Raw genomic sequence first — 26,080 nt, 5'->3', positions numbered from 1 at the left:
TATATATTATGTTTTATATAGTTACATTTGTGGTTGGGGCTCTTGAAAATTAACTCTTCACTTATTTCAGTGGAAGAAAGTGGATTCATGGAACAATTACTAATCATATGTGTGTTAAACTAAATTGGAAGGCTAATTAATTGTGAGCATTATCTCACAAAGTCCTGTTGTAGCATTTAACTGGAGTAATTACATAATTGAATATAATTGCAGTCAGTATATACAGTCTGCCAGTATTGAAGTGCTATTGGCTTATTTGTATTTAAGCTGAAGCCACTAAGAGTATGTGACCACAGCAGTGAGACAGATAGCTTTGTGTGTATTCTCATGTAATAAATGTGGTCTTATTACCTCACAATCAACTACTTATACTTATACTGAAAAGGCCAGGAAGGGTAGACCGGCTGTTTGAAGACTTGAAGGTTTATGATTCTTTTCCAGCAAGCTAAGTGAGCCTAAGTTTTGAGTTAAAAGTGGAGGAACATTGGTATATAATCTTTCCTTTATTTTTGCTTGATTTATAATACATCCTCTCTGACTCAAAACAAGTAGTATTTTGTAAATGTTGTGGGTTTGGTTTTTGCTTTTTTACTGTTGCTTTCGTCCACTCTTACTTTCTTTCCATCTCCATTGGTCAGGGGCTTTGATAATGACAGTCATAGACTCTGGTAGGATCGATGTATACTGAAGCTAGAGAATACAGTCACGCTTCCTGGAGGATGAATGACATTTTCTTTGTTATTCTGGTCAGCTTCCATATGTCAGTCTTTAACCTACCATTAATGAATTGATTGCTAGGTATTGTTATTTGTTTTTTATGGATCTTTCTTCTCAGTTCCTTCCCTTTGTGCTGTGTTCTCTGGTGTGTACTCTGATTTCCTCTGAAAGACTGCTTGTTTTACTACCTCACCCCCATTCAAGCACATTAACATATTTACGTTTCCTTGCATCCTGACGTGAGCCGTGATGTAAGCTGTGTGTTAGCAAGAAGCATGAAGTACCTTCTTCTCTGCTGAATGACTCGCTCTTTCCATATGGACAATCCAGCTTTATTCCTTATTCTTGAGTATGAGGGGCTTTTTTAAAATGTGGTCTAAATAGGACCACCTGGCAAGTCTGAGAAACAAGTATAAGATTTCATATTATATAGAGACAGACTAATTTTGATTTCTGCTTTGAATATAGAGCTTGATATTCACTTTTCTTTATCTAAAACAAATCAAGTATCTTAGAATTCCTTAATTTCTCAAGGGAAAATTGTTACTTTTATTCTTTATACTAAGTCATCAGATATTACATAATTGCAGTCATGGAATTTAAGAGGGGAACTGGGGATATGAAATAATTTTTGGTCAAATAACAAGACAAGATGAGAATCAAGGGCCTTTATTACTAGCTTTTGCTACTGTACTGTAAAGAAATGGAGCTATATATTAGCTTCCAGAAGACAGCTAGTATCTGTTATGACTAGAAGTATATATACAAGGTGACCATGCAGTATAATAATTTGGGTGTTGTTTACTAAATCATTGAAATCCTATTGTATTATCCAGTCCATGTCAGTGAAGAATATACTTAATAGTTGTTGCATGGAATGATTACTAACAGATTTATGTTTGGTTCTAACAATTGAATGTCTATGATGCTATAACATTTCTGTTTAAAATAATTGTATTATCTTGAGTGGGAAAAGAGAAGAAAATAAGGCTTAAAAGAACATGGAATCATACTGGTCAATGTTTCTATTCTCCATTTAAACTTTAAAGATCTTGAAGTTACCTACCTCCTGTTATACTGTCCACATTAACGTATGTAACAATTATTTTGATTCAGTATTTTGGACTAAGTCATGAGCAGGTTTTTCTTTCATTTAATATGGTAAGCATTGTTGATTGGAAATGTCTAGCAACATTGGTAGCCATTCTTTTATGCATCTCTGGTATAATTTGCTTCCAAGGGTTTAATGACTTGCCTTTCTCCCATATTCTTTTGGTGACAATGAAAATACCCCAAGTTTGTTTTGTTTGAGATTTTGGTGTTTAAAATTAAGGACCCTAAGTTATCAAAATAAAGCAGCTGACCAGCTGCAGTCTAGGCTAGCCTGGGCTACTTACTCTGCCCCAGACTTGCACTGTATAGAGGATCCTGTCTCTAACAGCTGTACACTGTTATGAACGGAGCACCGCCACTACTAATAAAGTGGCCGAGGTTCGTTACTTTAAGTGCACACTTTAGAAAATGTTATTAATATTTTCAATTTTTTTCTTGAATGTTTTTCTTTTTATTCTAAATCTCAAAATCTAAATAGTGAAAATTAAAAAAGCATGCATGACTTTTGTTAATTCTTTCTTCGAGTGAAGAACAAAAATACAAAATACAAAGTATGCTCAGAATTTTATGTCCTCAAATGATCTTACTGCTAAATGCTTATATACAACAAAACTTTTGTGCTTTAATTCCCCTTTAAAATATTCTGATATATAATGAAAATAAAATGTTTTTTCTGACCTTCTAATCTGTAATTGTATTTTAGGATTAATGTGTTAATTACATTAAAAAAGAACATTCACAGCTATCTACTAATGAACCTTTTTTATTCTAGGCATCATGGATAACAATATTTTGTAGTAAACATGTTTACACCTTCAGCAAGGAAAGAATGTTGTACATTTTCTAACTAAAATAATTTTTGGCAGTGACAGAATATCATTTATTGTCAAATTAAAGCTGCACAATCCAGGGCAAGCTCCAAAACTGCAGAGAAACCCTGTCTCGAAAAACCAAAAAAAAAAAAAAACCTGCACAAATAATTTAATTTCTCAAAGGATTATATAAATACATATATGATATGTACTTTCAAGGCATGATTCTGTTTGCTATGTGAAAACAAATTTAATAATGTTATAAATAAACTAGTTTCTTGTGACTTAGAAGTTTAAAATGATCTTGAAACTTACTCTCATTTTCATTTGTATAACTAGTGCTTCACCAACCAACAAATTATAGAAATTGGTGTTTCAAACATTCCCAGTTTAGATACTCAATTTAGTGATCTATTAACTAGGTCAAATGAACCTAGTTATATAAATTAAATGTATTGTGTAAACAGAAAATTCCAAAGAATGAAAGTATTTTTTTCATTTAATCTGAATAGGTAAAAGTCAGAAAACCTTTTTTTATTCCATTTTCTTTGCCAATCCACTTTCTCCTCTTTTTCTCTCCCATACCGGGCACCAACCTGAATTTAGAGTAAATCTTCGATGCTCAGTTAAGTCCTTCTAGAAACATGCTCATAGACACCAGAGTTGTGTTTCCATGATGATTTTGAAATCCTGTGAAATTAACAATGAAATAATAACTATTATATATCTCCCTTCAGGAAAAAAACCAAACAACTATTTATATATTTATTTTTACAGTGACCCATGAACTTTCTCTACGTATGCTTATTCTCCTATACCCATCAATCTAGACCCCATCCCAAGAGCTGCAAATAGGGTATTAATGAGCACAGAGGAGTGGGCTCTGACTTATTACATATTATTCTTATAGATTTCTCTGCTTTAAGCCATCTCTGTTGGCATTGATGTCGGTTTTATCTATGAACCAACTAACTTCAAGGAAAATACAATTTTGGGAAGAGGTATCAAGAGGAGTACAAAATTCTAGTGGAAGATGAGGAAATTCTGAGGTTACATGGAGTAAGCCAGGTTCAGGATTGAAGAGAAAGAAAAGTCACATAGTGCTATTAGTGGCAGTTGGGAATTGCAGCGGTTGCTAAATTTTTCGTCGCTTAGAATACCAAAGATATTTCATGATTCTAAATTTTATAAATACAAATGATAGCTATCCAGGAATTCATTCATTAAAAACTATTCTTAGCACTTGTGAGCCAGTTACTTGACCCAAGTGCTAGGTATATATTAGTCATTAAATAAATATTTCCTGCCATGAATTAGACATTATCTTCTCTGTTCTTCACTTGTTTATACTTTACAAATTACTTGTATTAGTAAAATGTCCACATTAATTTGTCTTCTGATTTTTAGTGTGTCAGCAGTAATATTTTTAAATGTCTTTACTAACTGTAAATGAGAAAGTAATTGGCACTTTGATGTTTCTATCTGAATGATCTCTTGTGCCTTAAATGTTGGTGGTTGTGAGAGTAGCTTGTGTAGTTTTATGCTTTGTAGATTTTACACCATTGTCTATTTTGACCGTATGTTTTCATTGTTAAAGCAGCAAAGAGTTGTATTGAAGATGCTTTGTTGTGTTTTTTACCATGTAAAAAGTTTTTTCCAACCATAGCGTAACAGGATGTTGAATGACAGAGGTAATGTTTTTTTTTCTGCCATAAAGGCATAATTTCTATAGCAGGAATTATGCACGTTTCTGTGTTGGGAAAAGAGGGTTTTCATCATCTCCGTGTTCAAAGTCCATGTGGCATGAGGAAATCTTTTCCCATTTTATTTTTGTCATGTTAATGTTGTTGCTGTCATTTAAAAAGCATCCATATCGCTACTCAAGAAATATTTGCAACTGAAAAACACCCCTGTTAAGCATTTTTGACTAGAGCTTGTTTAGTCTTTTATCATTAGTGAACTTTTTCATTGGAATGTTTATTCACTACAGTATTTAAAAAAAAACCGGTCTTTCAATTGTTTTTAATTATTCATTGTTTTTAATTTCCCAAAATACAATGTTTCTATCTTAAGGAGTAGTAGACTACAGTTTTTTGTGAGGTGTGTATATGTATGTCAGTTACTGAAAATTGTGTTGTGTGTGAGCTCTCGTGGTGATTTTGAAATCATGATTTTTATTTTATCTTTAAAATGATAACATAATAATTCTTTTTTTAATAATTAAACTAATTTAGTAAATTCAAGATGGAGGCGCTTTCCCACTGATTATGCTTCCACCTCAGAAGATGAATTTGGATCAAACCGTAATTCCCCTAAACATACTCGTCTACGTACTTCTCCAGCCCTGAAAACCACTCGCATGCAGAGCACTGGATCAGCAATGCCTGCTAGTTCTTCATTCAAGCACCGAATTAAAGAGCAGGAAGACTATATCCGAGATTGGACTGCCCATCGAGAAGAGATAGCCAGGTTGGTTTTCAGTCTTTATCAGCATTGCACATTGAGGGGGGCTGGAGAGAACTGGCTAAGGGCTAGCAGTTAAGGGCTAAGTAGATGACCTGAGTTTGGCTCCCAGCACACACATCTAAACTGTCTATAACTTCAGTTCCTGAGGATCTGGTGCAAAAAGTTCCTGCATTATGTGATGCACAGACAAACACTCAGAAGCACACACACACATGCACATAAAAAAATTAAAAATAAAAACATTACAGTTTAATAACAAAAGTTCCCTTCTACATTTGTACAAATTATCTAAGAAATGAAATTCCTCAGAATTAAATGTTTTATCCAAAGAATTACTCTCTATCAGACTTTCTGTTTGTTTTCATTTTAAATTATTTAATGTTCATGCTCTTGACATAGGGCAGAGCACTTCATAGAACCCATCTATTTTGGTCCCCTTCACACTTTTTTAAGATTCTAATAGAGATGCTGGTAAGAATAACTTTTGAAAGATGGTTTAACTACACCTAGTTAACATTAGTTTAGACAGTGTACAGAGTACTTTCCTTTTAATCTAATCTAAATAAACAGTCTATCTGTTTCAGATAGGCTACGAATGTTACTGAGCAACTTTAATCTTTTTTATCTTTTTTATTGCTGTTTGGTTTTTGAGACAGTTTTGCTATAAAAGCTAAGCTGAGTTGGCCCTGAATTTGGGATCCTTGTAGGCCACAAATACTGGGGTTACAGGTATGCGCAACCTTGCCCTGCTTTGTTTACATTTTTATAAAGTCATAAAATGCAGTTAGTACAGCCCTTTAGTCAAAACATGATTATTTTGAATACTAAATGACTGCTTATTATAACATTTAAATATGTACAGAAAGTGAAACACGTTATATGTATAATTAGTAACACAGCAGTAAAGCATTTCATTTCTTTAAATCTAAGATTTTTAAATTTTACTGTAGTATGCTTGTGTTGCCTAAACATTTTTTTACTATGTTATATGCCAATTATTTTTGCCTTTTCATTAAGACATTAAATTTTATACTTGGCAATATTATCAAACAGTGTGTGTACAATAGTCTATAATGCTTTCAGGGCAGCAGCAACTTTTACCACAATTTGATGTTATTTTCTTGGTTGACTTTTGTGATCAGGTTTTTAATGAGAATACATACTAAAGTTTTTAAGGTAGTTGTTTTAATTAGAGAAAAGAAATCTGTGAATTGTGAGCCCACATATGCTGTAGTCAAAGAATCCTGGCATGCTCTCTGTTCTGATCATAGCTGCCAGCTTTGCTTTTGCCATTGTCCCCCTGGGTGTGCAAGGTCAGGTGGTGCCAAACAAATTAGAACATGTCTGTCTCTCTGTTATCAATTAGAAAGACTAAAATCCTTTTACTTTGGGCGGTCATACCTTTCATGAGTCCAAATAGAGAAGAGTGAGCATGGAAGAAGAAAGACAGTGGCTCCAAACAACATTGCTGTCTCTGGGTTTTATTTGTTACGAGTTTTGGTATTGCTGTTGTCTCTATATATACTACAAGAGGATTCTATTTGTCAGTAGAACTGTGATAATAATATCTAGTCTTTGGGATTTTTAATTTTTAGAAGAATAAAAGCTGGAAAACTGTTTTTTTCCCAGGAAAAATAGAAGAGGAAGGATGAACAAAACTATCAGGGGTGGGAATTGATGTTTATAGTGTTCTACTAAAGATAAGTTAGAGTAATGGGAGAAATTATTTTCAAAGGCTTTAAATCAAACTAAATAAGAGAAATAATTGCCTTTTTATGGAATATTGCTGTCACCTAAAGAAAACTCACTAAGCATTGAAGAATACTTGAGATTCTTGTAATTACATTGAGAAATGTAATTTTAAACTTTATTGCAAAGATGGCTTATGCTCTTATAGATTCGTTTCTTTTAAATGTAGACCTGTTTAGTTCATCATTCTTTGCCTGTATTTAAATAAAAATAAGGTTAATACAGAATAGAAAATGTATAAGAAAATATAGCACAGTTGGTCTTTCAGTTTGTAAAGGAAGATTTACTTCCAGATATTCCTGACCCATGTGCCTAAGTACAATATAAGTTTCCTTCCAGCAGGAATTTGATAGATTTTGGTGGCTTTATAAATACTAAGGTAAACAAAGGTATAGTTTTACCTTTGCAAATGACCAAGTACTTTTAACATTTGGATCACAAGGAACCTAGCAGTAGTATTGTATTTTAAATTCATTATTACATATGCAATGTATCATTTAATTACACTTTGAGAATTCTAGTAAACAGTGTATTAAGAGAAAATAGTTCATTATAGATATTACATTAAAACATGTAAAAATAAAGCCAATATAATATTTTATCTCAGTTCTATGATTTATAGATATCATGTTCTTCTTATATACACCTCTAGAATAATATTTTGCATCATATTTATATAGTTGAGTTCTTTATATGTGTTCTGTATATTAATTCAAGATTTTAAGTGTTTCCATGAGGATAACATAGTCATATTTTAGTGCTGAGGCATGAGACACCAGTTGGGGTTAGGGTCATAATTGTAGAAGTCATTCACAAAATAATTAAAAACCATGGTACTAAATGGTATCACAAGAGATTGTGAAAGGACTGAATACTTGTGGCTCTAGGTGGTCACCTAAATAATAGAGCCGAAGAGTAACCAGATGGTCCAGAAATGGACTATAGAATCACACCTGGATTCATATCTTTTTTTAGGGTAAAATCTGTACAAATCTTTGGTGGGCATAATATCAGTCTAGGATTAGTGTTTGACATTGATAGTAGGTTACTAAAAAAATGTTACAACAGAAAATAGTAGTAGTTGATTTTCATCAGGACATCAGTTTTCTCCTTATTCCATAAACATTATGAGAATCCACTTATAGTTGGAGTTTAAGGCCAACATTGTTTTTAATGGTTTACAAAATATTTTGCTAGACTATTATAACCAAGAATCCCAAGCAAAGAAGGTTTATATCTTTAGTCAAAACTCAAATAATTTTATGATTTTATATTATTCTCATAATAAAAATACTTTATAAGTTGTCTGTGTTTCTTAACACTAAAAATAATTCTTGAATTATTTTCTTAAGCTTCCAGTATAACCTGTAAGTCTGTAATAATGTATTTTACAAGATACACTCAAAAGAAAATAAACCTCTAATGTATCAAATAAAGAAGGTTCAACACTAAGCACAAGCATAAAAATCATAAACTTTCTGACCCAAAGTATATTTTTCAGTTTGCTATACTTTTTAACAGATAATTCCTTCTACAAAATACATGAAATGTAAGGGCAGCTTTTGTCACTTGGTATAGAAGTACTAGTGGTATTCTTGGTCTTTATACTTGGTTTATACTTTTGATCTTTGGGACTTTTTCTCTTAAAGTTTTGTAATAAAGAAAATGGAATAACATGTGGAATTGTATATTATGTTTTTAAAATTGGCAACTTTAAATTTTTGATACTTGCTAAGGAAATATTATTTTATACAGCCCCAAATAAAATGTTTTTACTGCTTTGGGATTTCTTGTAGCAGACTTGAAAGGGATGGAGAATGAGAGGAGGAGCAGGGATTTTAGGCTGAGAGTTTAAAAGCAGAACACAGCACTATATGTTAACAAACACGTGACTGTAATCCAATAGATGCAACTGAGAAACATTATCTAGACTGAGCAGGTGCCTCACTTCTGTTTGGAATATTTCCATAACACTTTTCTACCACTTTTATTTTCCTCTCAAATTTTCTTATGATTCTTGTAGTAAATGCTGAGGGCTTGTTTGTGTCTTTGTGTGTGCGACAAGGTCGCCTGTAGTCCAGGCTGGCCTCAAGCATAAGCTGAGGATGACCTCGAGTTCCTGATTTTCTTGCTTTCCCTTCTCAAGTGTTTATATTAAAGATATGTGCCGCCACACCTGACCAGTTACTTAAATTTCTAGTAATAGGCTGTGAAGCAACTTTAAGACAGGAATTACCTTTCCAAGATATAGCAGGCATGTACAGAAGATGCCAGCAAATAAAAGAGGTTGCTCCTGTTGTTGCTTGCATATTACATGGTGTACATACGTGAGAATCTCTTACTTTTCCAAAGTATTTTCCATCTAATACATGAGAATAACTTATTTCCCTTTTATTACCATTTTAAATGATTGTCATGTTTCATTGTATGAGTATCTGCAAAGCAAAATATTTTCTTAAAAACGTAAACTGATGCTTATCAAACCTTTATTACTCTGCTTCTTAGCCTAGCTCATTTATTTCAGGAAAGAATTTATAACACAGATTGGTCATCTTGTCCAGAGTACTTGAAACTAGAAGTGTTTGTGGTTTGGGTTTAGAGTTTTTACTTCATAAAAATGGTGAGGTATCTTGGGAAGGGAACACAGTTCTTGACACAATTTATTTCATATATACTTTATACACATAGCCTGAAGATAATTTTGAACAAGTATTTTTTTTAATATACCTAAGTTTGGCTGAAACTTATGACATAAGATCAGATATACAATTATCTATTTTTGCTGTTATGTTGATGCTTAAAAGCATTGTGTTTTGAAGCATTTTAGATTCAGTAATTTCAGTTTAAGGATAGTAAATCTATCTTACATAACATAACACCAGCTTATTCTCAGTTAAGTTTGAAAAATTGCATATTAGTGTGCTGTAATGCAAAGGTCTAGTGGTATTCTTATTCCTGTGTCCTTAGCCTACAAAGCTCACATTGACTCTAAGCTTCGTTTCTATCATCTGTAAAATAAGATGCTAAATACCTCACTTAGAAGACATTTGTGAGTTTCTTAAGTTCCATTATTCTAAGCTCCAGAAGAGCAAGGCGTGGTATCTAGCAAATAACAAGTGATCAATACATACTTGGTGTTTTTCCTACTTTTTTTGCATTGGCATAAAAAAAGCAAAGCTGCAGTTTCTTACAAGGAATATATCTATATGTCTATATATGGTGATACGAAAATATCATCTTATATATCTGTCAGCCCATAAACTTCAACACTGCTTCTTTTTAAAGTTGGTTAAATTTTTACACAATTACTGTGCTCCTTGACTATCTTTTAAACCCACATTTTGGGGATAATGAAATGGCTCAGAGGTTAAAAGTGATTGTTGTTTTCCCAGAGGACCCAGATTTGGTTTCTTACACCCACATGGTGGCTCACAACCTTCCATCAAGGCCCTCCTCTAACCTCCCTGGGCATCAGAATGTATATGGTCTGTGCATACACATGTGTATATACTTATACATGTGTGTACATGTACATAGGCATACAGGCAAATATCCAGACATATAAATCTAAAAGAACTTTTTTAAGGAAAAAATTAAACCCATATTTTGTATAACTTTTTAAAATGTTTCTTTGTACTTTGAAAGTTATTTAAGCTTTCATGTGTGTTTTTAAGTATATTCTGTCATTCTAGAACCTTCTCTGGAATAAACCAAATTGAGTTTTATATCCAACAAATACATAATGTGGAAAAATTCTAAGAATTAAATTTTTTTAAGATGTGTGAAATATCAGTGACAGACTTCTGTTATATCTCTTGTTCCTAGAATTTCTTTAAATGCTAAGAGATAACTCTTTCCACTTTTAATTGTCACTGCTATTGACAACTGAGCTGGAGGGGTAACTGGGGGAGTGCTTGCCTGGCGAGCTGTGAGCCAGATGTTGTGAATACATGTCATCCCTGTACTCAGGAGGCAGAGGCAGAATGAATGCTGACTATTTCAGTCTTCAGACTAGCCAAGTACTGTGTCTCAACAGACAAACATCACTTTCCTGAGCCCATGTGAGTGAACACAGAGCTTCATAGACTTGAGTGATGAACTAAGATCTGGTCCTTCCAAGTTGCACAGTCATAAGCAAGTCACCAAACTTTTCTAGTAATGTGTTTATGAACAGATTTACCTAAATCCTACTTCAGAAGAATATTATGGTCCTCAGATAACATGATACAGAGTAGAACATGCTATCATAGTGTAAAACAGTGCTTCAGAGCTCTTGCTTCTCAGGGCCATAGTCCTCTTAGGTGAAGCTTAGGAAGCTGTCTTAGCATTTCCAATTGCATGATTCCAATTTCATACAAAGAATTTTAATAATTATCAGTTTAGTAGAAATACAGTTATCAAAATATTCAACAATATAGTGACTGATGGTTCTTTATTAACACATTTGTAAATGTCATTAGTTCGGGGTTTTAATGGCTGTATAAATTTGAAAAAGTAATCATATAAATGATGTTTTGAGATATCTATAAATGACAACAGTGTGATTTCTGTTGGTGACAAAAATCCCTAGCCTTGTCAACTCTACTGTAGTCTGTTGCATCGGTTAGGTTAGTGAAAATAATGTCCTTGTTTCTTGTTATTCATGTTTAGATACTTCCTGAATTCTGTCATTTCCAAATTTAAGATTTCTGTATCATGTTAATGCCAATCACTAACATTAACTATATATTTTAGGTATTCAAAATGCATTTTCAAGATAGATTATTTGGAACTGCATTCATTAATGGTAGTATTTGAAGCTAAAGGTGTGTGTGTGTATGTGTGTGTGTGTGTGTGTGTGTGTATGTGCGTGTGTCAAAATAGTAAAGAACATTTCCAACGAATCTTAATTTGGGCATATAAATCTGTAATTAGATATACAAGTTACATGACTGCCAAAGCTGATTGTCACTAAAGCTATTATTTAAAGGAAATTAAATTTCTTTTTTAAAATTATTTCCAGGATCAGCCAAGATCTTGCTCTCATTGCTCGGGAGATCAACGATGTAGCAGGAGAAATAGATTCAGTGACTTCCTCAGGCACTGCCCCTAGTACCACAGTAAGCACTGCTGCCACCACCCCTGGCTCTGCCATAGACACTAGAGAAGAGGTAGGAGATCTTCATGGAGAAATGCATAAGGTTCTTTCTTTTCTTAATTTCTTTTGCTTTTAGCTTTTTGCTTAGTTTATTTTAATTATGTCCACCCTCCCTGTCTGCATGCAGCTCTTCATTTTCTAACTTTAACAAATTTATTTTTTGTAACAATTTACTAAAGACTAAAAGGCTAATATTTGGTCTACTATTAACATAAAATGAAAAATTATTTAGCTTTAAGCACTTCATCTGTTGATTCCTGATTTATAACATTACTTGAAATGTGAATGTAAATGTAAATGTAAATTTGGAAAGCAAACTGAAGTTCAACAAATGTCTATAAAAGGTTTCAATGAAGTTTGGCATGAAAATACTCCAATTAAAAGAAATGACCATTGCTAGTTAATAGCAAAGAAAGAAAAGATTGTTTAGCTTTTAAAAACAGTAATGCTGCTGACAAATATACACAGTATTGGTTTTAAAAACTGAAATATATAATATCAAAACACTGTTTCTCTCACATACACATATATACTCCAGATATTCTTACAAACTCTGGAATATAAGAATTTGTAGACTGTTGGTCACCCCAAACCATGGCCTCACAGTAAGTACAGCTCCAGGAGACCCCACTTGTATAACATTGTTTCATAAAGAACCTTTAACTTAAGTTGATGATACAGTCTCTTTTCCCTCTGTATCTATGGAGATTCATTTCAAGGCTCAAAGCTTGGGTATCCCAGTCTTTTATATAAAATGGTACAGCGTTTACATGTAGGCTATAAGCATCCTTCCTCTTTACGCTCATCTTTGGATTATTTACATACTATAGTATGTACTATTTAGAGAATAGTGAGAAGAAAGAGGTCCATATATCTCTAATAAACACACAGCATTAAAAAATATTTTTAATGTTTAGTTGACTATTTTGACCCAAAGTATAAGTCAAAGGTTAACCTTTAAAGGAATGAATTTGTCTTTATATGGACTAAAAACTAGAAATAGATTTTTTATTTTTAATTGGTTGAAAATATGAAAAGAATAGTAATTGGTAACATGAAAATTATTTTAAATTCACATTTCAGAACCCATAAATTAAGTTTTATTACAGTATAGCCATTCTCGCTTGCCTAACTGTTGTCTATGGCTGTTTCTGTGTTGCAGTGCAAAACTGAGTTCTCAGACAGACTGATACGGTTGCAAAGCCAAGAACATTTGCTATCTGCTTCTTTATACAACAATGCTGCCAGCCCCACATACCGATAACTCCACTTCTTTATCTTATTAAATGTTCTAAATAGTAACCAAAAATGCCTAGCCTTTTGGACATTTTCTTCTGGTAAACTGCGCTGATAATCTTTACTTCAGTTGCTTTTTGTCACATTTTTTCTTATAAAGCTCCTTAGTGGTCACTTTTTATTTATTTTTTGTTTGTATGTTTTCTAATTTAATAAATGATATTTCATGAATCTGTGTAGAGTTTTGTTACCACACTGATCAATTGTAAATGTATATAAAATCATCTTTGTTGGTTTAAAAAAAAAAAAACAAGAGGATCTTCATGGTGGCAAGACATACACATGTCTCTGGTACATTTAAATAATATTATTTTCTCAGCTTTCTAACTCAGTTTTATCTAACATGGTTATTCATTCACTTAGACCCTGTGGAATTACTGAGATATTTCATGGGATATATCTCCATTCCCCCTTTTTTATTTCAGAACGTTACAGTAGTTGTTCTCGTCGGTAAACCCGTTACTTGGTGTTGCATGTCCATAGTCTGCACTGTAGGTGGTAGGACCATTTTTACTGTAGGAAGATGTATGTTCTCTATCACTGTTGAACGTTTGCCTATGGCCTAAATACTTACGTGAATTAATTTTTGTTTCCTTTTATAAAATTAATTGGAATTTGCCATATATGTATCTTGTGAAGAAATTTGGCACCTGGATTTGGGGAGGAAAAAAAATAGAAAACTAAGAAAAAGAAACATTGTTTTATTCTCGTAAGGCAATGTGAGTAGAGTGAACTCATTGTCCACTGACATGTGGCTCAAGGTGCTTTCTTCTAGCATCTGTTCTTTGTTTGGAGAACATATTAATCATGAAAAGGTTGAATTTAGCATAGTTCAATGTTTTCCATTCTGAAAATAAGATCAGTATAGATGAACGTCTACTTCAGGGAAGAAACCTGTTTGGTGTGCTTATTTAAAAAGTAATTGGTTTATTGAAGATACCATGTTTCTGTTACTCATGAAAATAAGTAACTTCTCTCTAATATGAAAAAGTATAATGCCAGTATTTCTACACTTGCTACTGCTCTTTTCTCATAAGGGTTTGCTTTTGTCCTACTAGTTGGTTGACCGTGTTTTTGATGAAAGCCTCAACTTCCGAAAGATACCTCCATTAGTTCATTCTAAAACACCAGAAGGAAACAATGGTCGATCTGGTGATTCAAGATCTCAACCAGCAGAGCCTCCTGATCACTTAACAATTACAAGACGGAGAACCTGGAGTAGAGATGAAGTAAGTAAACTGCCAACTTTTAACATATAGTGAAGAGACATCCCTACTTGCCATTAGGTCTCAGTTACGTTAGGGGTATCAAGTTCATTAATACGTTACTAAAGAGGATGAGTTGTCCAAGCTAAACTAATAATGTTTATAAGAGTTGAGATTAATTCTAAGTTAACCTAAGAGCCACTATTTATAAAAATTATTAAATCTTAAAATAAATTGAGCCGGGTGGTGGTGGCTCACACCTTTAATCCCAGCACTTGGGAGGCAGAGGCAGGCAGATCTCTGTGAGTTCGAGGCCAGCCTGGTCTACAAGAGCTAGTTCCAGGACAGCCAGAGCTACAGAGAAACCCTGTCTCAAAAAACCAAAATAAAATTAAATAAATAAATATGAGACTAGAAAGATGGCTCCACAGTTAAGAGCTCTTACTGTATTGTACAGGACCCAAGCTTGTTTCCTAGCACCCACATAGTGACTCATAACCATGTCCAGTTCCAGGGGCTCTTACATATTCTGATCTCATTGGGCACCAAGCTTGCATGTGGTGTACATACATAAACCTTTGAATGTTTGGGGTTGCCAGGTGTGGTGGTACACACCTTTAATCCAAATGCTTGGGATGTAGAGTCAGGCAGAATTCTGAGTTTAAGGCCAACCTTGAACTGTGTAGACTACTACATAGTAAGTTTCAGGACAGCCAGGGCTACACAGAAACCCTGTCTCGAAAAAACAAACTTACAGGTTCTGGAAACGGTCTCATGTAGCCCAGACTGGCCTCAAGTACCAAATAGTTATGGTTAGTTTCAGCTCAGCTCCTTTCCTCTTGCCTCTACCTCACAAATACTGTTTTGTAGATGTGTTCCACTGTGATCAGTACTGAATGTTTTAATAATACTGAACCGAAGATTTGCTGAATGAGAAAGCTACAGAGTTGCAATGCCAATCCCTGAGAGACTTTTACAACTTAATTTTTCTGTGTACCCTGATCGTGGATAATTTGTCTTTAATATAAACAAAAGAACCTGTTCTCCTGATTTTACCCATATTCATTGTGTACCCTCAGGTATGAGATGACAAATTCCTCTAAATGTAGTGAAATTTTGAGGGAGAAGTTTATGTTTTCAATGAAGTCATCTCAAGGCTGATATGAGAAGTTTAATACACTGTAACTCTGTCCTATACTTTATGGAGTAGAAAAGAGAAACCTTGTTCTATGTGGTATTCCATAGAATGCTGTACCCTTTCTTCTTACATAATTTTCCTCTTGTATTTCATCTGTTTCCTCGAGGCGCACTAATCACATAATTCCTCCTCACCTTTCCTTGTCTTCTTGTGGCTTTCCATATTTCCTCACTCAGCCTGCTGTCCTCGGTGCGTCCAGATCTGTGTCCTGAGCACTTCCTATTCCTGTCCCACTCATGAACTACTTCACAGTTCTCACAGTGCTGCATCACAAAACCTAGAGTGATTTCTTTGCCTGCTTTCTTACACAGTATTTAGTAGCACCCCCTGTGTTACATTGTTATGCCATGTTCTGTTGTTTTTCTAAAGCATTTTGTTATCCAAAGTCATGCTTTATCTTTCTGAGTTCCATTTAGAGAATCTGCAGTATAGGGCTATTTTGGAAGCCACATCTAGAATCAAATTGAGTCCTCCTTCTACTCTTGTACACTAGCTTTGTCTTTTGTGATTTAGGCCTCACTCAACTTGCCACCTAACTTAATGCTCTGTGCTCCTTGGCCTCATGCTGTCTGTGGCGGTCTTCTATGCAGCAGGAGAACTAAGTTGTACCAGAGATCACGTGACCCTCGGAACCTAAAATCTCTCTGTGGCATTGATATAAATTTGCTGACCTCTACTTTTACCCCTGGTTCACAACTGCAGCAATATCAACCCCCATCATGAAAATTTACTACTTTGAGTAAATTCTTTAAAATTTTTCTCCCTCAATAATCTCTGAAGAATAAGTAAATAATATAGTACGTTGCTTACATTTTTCCTTTTATGATAATAATGTGAATTGTAAATATGAGAGGCAAGATCGTGTTAGTGATTAAAGAGGATAAAACAGGTTATTTTTGAAATGGGATGACCAAAATAATAGAGAACTTTGACAAGTTATTTAATTAACAAAGCAACTGTTAGTGTTTCTTCTGTTTTATCAATTTAATTACTTTGATTACATCATTTCTTTTAAATTAAAATTGCCATAAATAGTATTAGTATAATCAGTTGCAGCTAGTGTTCTTAAGTTATTCAGTAAATACATATTAATATGCGTTTTTTCTGTTTCAGGTCATGGGAGATAATCTGCTGCTCTCATCTGTCTTTCAGTTCTCTAGGAAGATAAGACAATCTATTGATAAAACAGCTGGGAAAATTAGGTACTTTGTTTCTCTGATCACGGCTTTGTTTCCTGTTCCATTTTCTGTTCCAGCTGTTGCCACAGCTGTGAGGAGCTAGTGACATCACCATTGTGGATTCTTACTGCTTTTGCTGCCAGTTACTTTTCAGCTGTAAGGAGTAGTCTCGGCTAAACCAGTGTCCCTGGTCATGAACCCATTTATAATTGAGAATTAACACTTTTTGAGTATTTAGTAACCAAAGCCATTTTCCTTCTTTACAAAATATTAGTAAATATTTTTAAATTGACAGACTCTTGAGGTTTCTCTTGCTCAGACTGGACTCAAGTGTCTTCTGCAGGGGAAAGGGGCAGTCAGCTCTTAAGACTCAGGAAATGTGTGGTGTGGCAACCTTAATGATTCAGTCTATGTACACTGCTCAGCTCGAGGTTTACATTCTTTATTTTTTAAAAAACAATCTTTTCTCATTCTATATACCAATCCCAGTTCCCACTCCGTCCCCTCCTCCCACTCTCTCCACCTTCCAGAAACCTACCCCATCCCTGTCCACTCCTCAGGATGAGGCTTCCCATGGGGAGTCAGCAAAGTCTAGCACATCATTTTGAGCAGAATCAAGGCTGTCCCCCCTATATTTCCAGGCTGAGCAAGGTATTCCTTCAAAGAGAATGGGCTCCAAAAAGCCAGTTCAAGCAGTAGGGATAAATCCTCGTCCCACTGCCAGTGGCCCCACAGACTGCTTCGACCATACCACTGTGTCCCACATTCAGAGGCTAGTTTGATCCTATGCTGTTTTCCTGCTGTCAGTCCGGAGTCAGTGAGCCCCCATTAGCTCAGATAAACTGTTTCAGTGGGTGTCCCCATCATAGTCTTGATCCCTTTGCTCATATTATCTCTCTTCTACTGGATTTTGGGAGCTCAGCTCAGTACTTCACTGTCTAGGTCCACATTCTTAATTTAAAAAAAAAAAATAGTAACTGAGTTGGTCAGTGGCAGCACACACATTTAATCCCAGCACTCAGGAGGCAGAGGCAAATGGATTTCTGTGAGTTTGAGGCCAGCCTGGTCTACAGAACTAGTTCCAGGACAGCCTGGATAGAAAAACCTTGTCTCAGAAAAGAAAAAAAAAAGTAACTGGAGCTGGTGATAAGAGTCCAGAGCCTATGTGGTTGAATGGTAGGGTGCTTGCCTGCCATTTGTGAGGCTTTAAATTTGATCTAGCTCTGAACTTAAATAAGTAAACAGACAAATAAATGTAGTAAAAGAATCCTCAATAAAATAAGTAGTGTAGTTCTTATTAGTCTTACTGCAACTTGATATGCCATGTTTTATTGATACTCATGGGAGACCTGTCCTTTCCTCAATGGAGACAGAAGAGGGGATTAGGGAGGGGGGACCCAGGACTGTGGCCGAGATGAAATAAATGAATTAAATAAATAAATGAAATGAAATGTGTGATCTGCACTGTCCGTTTTCCTCTTTATTTTTAGTAGTTTTTAACAATATATGAGCATGATTTAAAAATACAAATATTCAAGATATATTTATATTATTTATAAAATATCACATGTATATATATTTTCCCCTTTAAGTTCAGCTCTCAAAAGTCTCAAACAGATGGAAACATGATTACTTGCTCTTTGCATCTTGAGCCTTTATTTTTAGCCTAATATCTTAGTTTTTCAAAAGTATCAGTTAAACATATTGATAGATCCTTAGTGTTTGATCAGAATAAGAGGCATAGTGCCTTAAGGGATTGAATATTTGACTTTTCTTAATGAGTAACTATAAACAGGGTTTTGAAAATTATTTTAATGGCTACTTTCATATAGTATGCATTGTTTTTTAAAGAAAATTTCTTTGTTAATTCTCATACACTCCTGATATTTAAATAAACTTAATTTACAACAGAATAATAATTCCGTATTCACTAGTTATGGAGAACACAGATATATTAGACTTCACCAGAGCAAAGACACATATGCCAGCTTGTTGCTTAGTGAGTCAGCCTGGGCTTAACTTCTGCGCACTCAGAAGACTTGTCTTCATTTCATTGCTTTCTTGAGTGGTAACTGTGCTTCACTGTTCGCAGTTGCTGGTCCCTCTAAACTAAGTCTGCCCCTTTTTATTATTGAAATTACTAATTGGATAAAGGTGATTAAAATTATAAATGGTACTAATTTCGGTGAAATAAATTAAAAATGAATTGAATTTTAAAAGTTAAGGTTTGTTGTTGATTTTAGAGAAATTAATTGAATGTTACTTATAAAACACTGCATACGTCTGATCTTATCTATTAATCTTCCGTTTGTATTTTACTCATACTTGGTAATGATGTAGTTATCATTCTGAGCCTGTCTTACATGAGGTTTATTTTGCTATGATCATATCAGACCTGTTTGTTGATCCCATTTTCTTTCATGAGCAAGAGCTCTCCTCACAGGTCACCCCATCCACCTGTGATATCTTCAGGTCAGTTTGTGCCTACAGAGAGGTACACTCTAGGGGATTGCCATGGTGGTTTGGGGAATGACCACAGCTTAGAAGCAGACTCAAGATGCCCAGTGAAAATCTAAGCATATGTATACTTAAATTGTTTGAATGTTCCTGCTATCCAGCATTCTTGCAACCTTACAGTCCCCTAGCTCTGTGACAATTGGCCCTCAGAGTGATAAACTCCTCAGGTGGCCCAGACTACTTGTATCAAGGACTTATTTAGTAAGACATTTTTTCTCCCAATGCCAGTAACTTCATTGGAAAGATTTTTTATTTTACTAATTTTGAATGAAATAAGCTTTAAATTTTATTGTGTTTTCATAGTGGAGCTTAGCCCAACTACTGTTTTGAATTTAATTATAATCTGATGGCCATTGTTAAATGACCATTTTAAATGAAAAAGTTTTGACCAGTAAGCTTTGTCTAAAATAACGTGCTGATGTGGTTTTCTGCTTCCTTAACATCCACATATTAATTAGAGTTAGTTTCCTAAAGCTGAAGTGATAAGTTTGACATCTTATGTTTTTAAAAATAAGGTCTTATTCTTCCAATAGGACATTGTTTTCAGTGAATCAGGAGCCTTAAGGAACTGCTGCCCTATGTTTTTCTCACCATCAAGGAAACTTTTAGGAGTTTTAGAAGCCATGTGGGTTGCACTCATTAATTATTTTATGGGGAAAGTCCCTAAATTTTTATCACCTCACTACTAAGCACACACTACTTTGTCCAGCCCACTTTAGGTCTGACAGCCTGTGGAGCCCTCATTATTTTCTTACTTTCTGTAAATCTTGTTGCTAAAAAGACTACTTAAAAAGGAACAGTACATTTTTTATTCCTTGGTGTTACCATCATTAAATGAAGCTCTTAGGTGCCTGGCATTGAGATTTAGTCCTTTCTATTTGAAAAATTTCTTAGCTCAGAAGAATTTTCTTCTGCAGACTCTCCACCCTTTTTAACCTGATTATGAAAAATCACAGATGATCAGATCTTGATTTTGATTAATGTGTGCTTTCAGATAACATTTGAAGAAATACCATTAATGTTAAAGTGAGGGTTGGAGAGATGGCTCAGTGGTTAAGAGCACTGGCTGCTGTTCCATAGGTCCTGAGTTCAATTCCCAGCAACTATGTGGTACCTCACAACCACCTATACTGAGATCTGGTGCCCTCTTCTGTCATTCAGGCATACATGCAGGCAGAACACTGTATACATAATAATAAAATAAATCTTTTTTTTTTTTATTGAGAAAAGGAAAAAAAAACAAGTTTCCGCCTCCTCCCAGCCTCCCATTTCCCTCCCCCTCTTCCCACTCTTCTCCCCCTCCTCCCACTCTTCTCCCCCTCCCTCTCCAGTCCAAAGAGCAGTCAGGGTTCCCTGCCCTGTGGAAAGTCCAAGGTCCTCCCCCCTCAGTCCATATCTAGGAAGGTGAACATCCATACTGGCTAGGCTCCCACAAAGCCAGCTTGGCTGGAGGGATGGCTCATTGGTAAAATAAATCTTTAAATAAAAAGACTGTTAATGTACAGGATTTAAAGTATATTTCTAGACCAGATTTATTGGAGAACTTAAACAGAAAGGTGTTTAAATATTTCTAAAAGTGCTGATTTGTATCTGAGATTTTAATGTATTGGTTGACAAAAAAAATTGTAGTACTTTAAAAATTAAGAAGTTTGAGTTTCTCATACAAAACAGTTATTTTATTCTTTTTGTTAGAAATGTATAAAACTTCACACTGACTTAACTCCTAAGTTTTGTGCGAATACACTAGCATGAATTAAGAGTTTGAATAGCAGTATAGTAAGTACTTTTCCATTTTTTAAGATGTTCATTCTTTGATCCATCAACAAGGTTGATGGTTCTTCTGTAAAGAGATTTTAACCAACAATTACATACCTGTAAGCATATTTTGTTAATTTTGTTTTACTTTTTTTTTACATTTCTATCACAGTAAAGTTAAATCTTTCTTAAGTGGTGGGTATATCATTAGTTACAAATAATACTAACACTTTCATTCAATTTTCAGTTAAAAATAAGACAAATATTAGTTTTAGGCATATATTAGTATCCAGTTAGTTATGTTTTTAATAGTTTTTCACAGGCATGAATTGATAGTTTTAACTAATTATTAATTCTGAATTCAATTAATTGTTTTAATTTTTCTTTATGTAGTTTTGAAATGATATCTTGTTGTTTGTATTATCACCAAGACCGTGAAAGGTTAAAATGCTTGTGTGTTTTGACCTGTAGGATATTATTTAAAGACAAGGATCGGAACTGGGATGACATCGAGAGCAAGTTAAGAGCTGAAGGTGAAGTCCCTATTGTGAAGACGTCAAGCATGGTATGATAGGTTTTCAAAATTAAGATATTTCAGTAGTATGGCTTCCTTTGTAGGGAAAGAAATGGTTTTGAATATTTATTCACATATTCAAAGACTATGAATGCATAGATTGAGTAAATTTCAGCCAAATAGTGTTTAAAACATCAGCTGTTTGAAGGTTGTAGAGAGCATGGAGGACCTTCTGTAGTTCTCACTGGTACATCCTGTTTACATGATAATTATACATTAGAAAGAAGTAGCTTTAAATTTTAAGTTGACATATTGTTTCCATTTATTTAATACAGTATTTGTCTGTTTTAAAGCATGGATTTATCAGGTTGTTCTATGTTGATGTTTCACCTTATATATTTTTCCAAAGAAAACTCACAGGCACATTAAGATATTACAAAGTCGACCAGATAAGATAAATTGCCTTGAACGTCTTATTGAAAAAAATTACTCAATTTCATTATTAAAGAATCTAACTTGGATATTGTTTGCTGGGTATCTTTGATATGGCTACTAACGCAGTACTGTAGAAATGCATGACTTGTAGTACGAGAATGTCTTTCTTAGTAAGCTAATTTGGAGTATTGCTTTCCCTGCAGGAGATTTCTTCTATTTTACAAGAGCTGAAAAGAGTTGAAAAACAATTGCAAGGTAAATTTACTACTAAATTAAGTAACTATGCTTCTGGATTTAGTAGTATAGGGTGGATGTCTAATCCAAGGATATGGGAGGCAGAGGCAGGAGAATTGATTTTGAGACCAGCTTAGTGTATTCTACTTCTGAAAATGTACTTCTTATATATTTTTTTTAATTATTGAGACAGTATTTGACTACTACCAACCAGTACGTATAAAAGCATAGAGCTGAATATATCCAAATTATTCCTAAAAGGAAAGTTTTACAGCTCTATGTAAAGGACCGGAGATGCTCCTGAGTCCTAGAGTGCCTGTCTTGCACATGTGAGGCGCTACCTTCTGTCCTAGCCACATAAAGTGAATATATGGATAGTTCCCAATATAAAAACTAAAATATTATAAAATTAGATTTTTTTAAAAAAATTTCTCTTTCGCTTTTAATGCAAATTGATCTCTAGATCTCCCTATGTAGCTGGGGATGGCCTGGAACTCTTGGTCCGCCTCCCTTCTGGTGCCACCACACTTGGCATAAAGTGAGATCATGAACATATTTTGGTATTTATATTTGACAAAATCTGGGTGTTAAAAACATAATCAGTATTTTCAGTACCCTTCAATGATGGTACAAGTAAGTTCCCAAAGGCTTTTGGCTTTTACCCTTCCAAGTGCTGGTCTGTTTAATTTCCTGAAGTATCTATAGGGACCCTAGGGGCCTAGGAAGCACATTCAGGTCTGTATAATCTACAATATAGGTTAACCACAGGATTATTAAATCAGGTTAAGTACAGTAGTAAAGGACTAACTAAATTCTGTCTTAATGATAAAGCAATGCTCATATCCTCATCTTACTAAAAGCAGAATTACATCTCTCTTTTCCTTTTTTTTTTTTTATTGCCTTCAGTGATCAATGCCATGATTGACCCAGATGGAACTTTGGAGGCTCTTAACAACATGGGATTTCCCAATGCTATCCTGCCATCTCCACCAAAACAGAAATCGAGTCCGGTTAATAACCACAGCAGCCCTGGTCAGACACCAGCACTTTGCGGCCCAGACACTAGGGCTCTGCACCCTGCAGCAGCTGCAGCCTCAACTGAGTTTGAGAACGCTGAATCTGAGGCTGATTTCAGTATCCATTTCAATAGGTTCAACCCTGATGGGGAGGAGGAAGACGTTACAGTACAAGAGTGATGTTCTCTTGCCTGGTAGAGATGCTACCTGTGGAGTGACTAGGGGTATTGGAAGCAGCATGGTGTTGACATACAAAACAAGAGAGCTTGGTCAGCAACAATCTTATCTTTGTCTTCTTGATTTATTTATTTATTTTTACCTCTAATGTGTCATGCCAGTCTTTTCAGACCACTCACACAACCACTTGAAGCACACTTAGCAAAAGGCAGCTTGTGTCAGCTTTGCCTTTTGTGGTTTCGTGATTTTCAGATTGAACCATATCGTTGCATCCTTTCCCTTCAGAGATCTTTGTGTTTGTTTGTTTTAAGCCATTCTGTGACCTACAAACAAACTGAAATATCCAAGGTTTCTGAGCCCCCGTGTCTCCTTGTGCCAAGCTACTCCCTGAGATGAACTTCTCGTCAGCTGTACAGATTGTTAAACCATTCAATTTGCTTCTTAATAGTAGGGTTTATATTATTACTCACTGTCACTGGACACAGTGACACCATGCTCTGTAGAGTAAAGCAGACCCTCCACAGCAGTCATCCTGGGTCCTAAGAGTTTCCAGCATAGTGTGATTTATATAACTGTTGCTAAGTAACTTGTCTTGGGGTTTACGGAAATTAATTATTATGTTTGCACTAAGATTTACTGGGAGTGATAGATGGACATACCTATATATCATTAAGGACTGACTTGTCTTTCTGTACATAGGAAGTTGACAATACTATATTTGTTTTAACCCCACAGTGTTTTATTCCACTTTTCAAAAAGATCCATTTGGCACTTTTTTCTTTTTTTTTCCTTTGCTCTCTCCCTTCCTTTTTTACTTCCTTTCTTTCTTTCTACTTTAAGGAAATAAGATTTTTGTCTCTCATTTTAGATGAAATGACAGCTAGAAAGGTTAAACTTCACAGATAGTTTAGGTGGAGTATATTTTTTAAATTAAGAACATGTATATTTATCCTGTGTTACCAAGTTTTTATGTGACAGTTGGGGAGGGGGATCCCTCTGAAATGATTATGAGGTTAATTTTTCTTCATTAGGAGACATTGAGAACCAGTAATTGTGAGAGTAGTTGATAGTTCCACTCCCAGTCATTGAATTGCTTCTGTGTTTCCCTGTAGGTCCATAGTTAACCCTGTGTCTGTCTTACACATTTGTAAGGACCCTGCAAGACAGTGATGACGACTAAGGCTTTGGGCTAATAGCTACTATAAAAAAAGCCTGTGAAAAATACCTTCTTTAAACTTTGTTTTTGTTACGGTTTTGTTTTCTTTCTGGTAAATTCACATTTCGATAAGTTTTTAAATAAAGGAATTATTTTTGTGTTCCCAGAATGCTATAATTTGGGTGAATCTTAATTGTTTTAAATATTAATAGGCCTGGATTTGCTTTAATGGCCCCATTAGTCTATAAAGAATAAACTGCAACTTTTATGATATGATCTTTGATATATTAGCAATAACCTATGCTATGTTTGTTTTAAGGGGAGATTAACTGTATACTTCAAGATTTTTCAGGATTTAAGAAATCCTGTGCTGTTGGATCAGTTAATAAAAATGCAAAATCTTTTTGTAAAGATGTAAAAGCAAAAGTCTGCTGTATAATGGATCTCATATTTTTCTTTTTAAAAATGGAATTGTCCTCTTTATAAAGCTAAATTCACAATTCTCATGAAGTAAGGCTTCAAAGGGATTTCAGAGGTTGTAAGGGGAGTGAAGAAAAACAAAACAGAAACAGGGTTGGTCCATTTGAAGAAAAAGTTACGCAGAATAATCACCATTGTTCCCTTCTTTAGTTAATGTTTGGTACTGAGTCTGTCCACATGGAAGTACACGATAAGGAGTCTAAGAAAGTATTAAAATATATACTTACATTATTGTTTGTTTACACAGTTTTGTTCAATTATAAACATTTGGCCTTTTACTATGTTTTTATTTTGTATGAATACATTCTCCTTATTTATTTTTGTTACATTTATTACGTTATTTTGTTATGCATTTACAACTCCATTTTTAAATAAAGTGTTTCTGGAACTTTATGCATTATAGAATTCATATCTTCTACCATCTGATAGATGTACGTTCATCAGTTTACCAAACAGCTGTTTACAGGGCATTTTCTAGTGCTCTAGTGAAGGAGACTTCCAGTGTCAATGAATATATATGATCATCCAAAGAAAATATTCTTAGAGAATTACAATAAATGTATACAGTAGTTTAATACTCCAGTGTAACACACACATGCCTGTTAATTGCAGTGAACCTTGGGTCATCCAAAAGCTTTGTGATAGCAGTGTATTGGGGGAACAAAGGAGAGGTTTCAATACCTTCAACATCATTGAGAACTATCAATTAAACTTTTTTTCTTCATTCTCAATAGAGCTTGAGTCTTGAATGTCACCCTTTTACTAATCAACATCACCAATTTCACAGCTTGACTGTGGGGCTTTCCATATTCTAATCCTGTTTATGTGTCTTTGTACCCAATAGAATTTCCACTGACTCCTCCTAGAAGACTCTGGGCTATCTTGGGCATTTCATCCCTCTGTATGCTTGTTCTTTGCCTTCACT

General features: G+C 34.6%; 1 protein-coding gene across 27 annotated transcripts in view; it reads left to right on the top strand.

The window, feature by feature from the left end:
* Cep170 (centrosomal protein 170) overlaps positions 1-25,548 on the top strand; it is an 84,601-nt gene extending 59,053 nt beyond the window's left edge. For 8 of the 27 annotated variants that reach the window (XM_075989227.1, XM_075989249.1, XM_075989241.1 and 5 more), the window contains 7 exons: positions 4,877-5,111; positions 11,860-12,037; positions 14,349-14,519; positions 16,807-16,895; positions 21,615-21,708; positions 22,296-22,347; positions 23,233-25,548. In XM_075989227.1, the coding sequence (XP_075845342.1) occupies positions 4,877-5,111; positions 11,860-12,037; positions 14,349-14,519; positions 16,807-16,895; positions 21,615-21,708; positions 22,296-22,347; positions 23,233-23,522 (1,109 nt within the window). In that variant the 3' untranslated portion in view covers positions 23,523-25,548. The remainder of the gene's footprint in view (positions 1-4,876; positions 5,112-11,859; positions 12,038-14,348; positions 14,520-16,806; positions 16,896-21,614; positions 21,709-22,295; positions 22,348-23,232) is intronic. The other 19 variants (XM_075989229.1, XM_075989250.1, XM_075989243.1 and 16 more) reach the window with 5 other exon arrangements.
* The last annotated feature ends 532 nt before the right edge of the window (positions 25,549-26,080 follow it).

This window comes from Microtus pennsylvanicus, chromosome 10 (assembly GCF_037038515.1).
Source record: "Microtus pennsylvanicus isolate mMicPen1 chromosome 10, mMicPen1.hap1, whole genome shotgun sequence".
Lineage (NCBI taxonomy): Eukaryota > Metazoa > Chordata > Mammalia > Rodentia > Cricetidae > Microtus > Microtus pennsylvanicus.
This window is presented reverse-complemented; position numbering and strand designations above follow the sequence as displayed.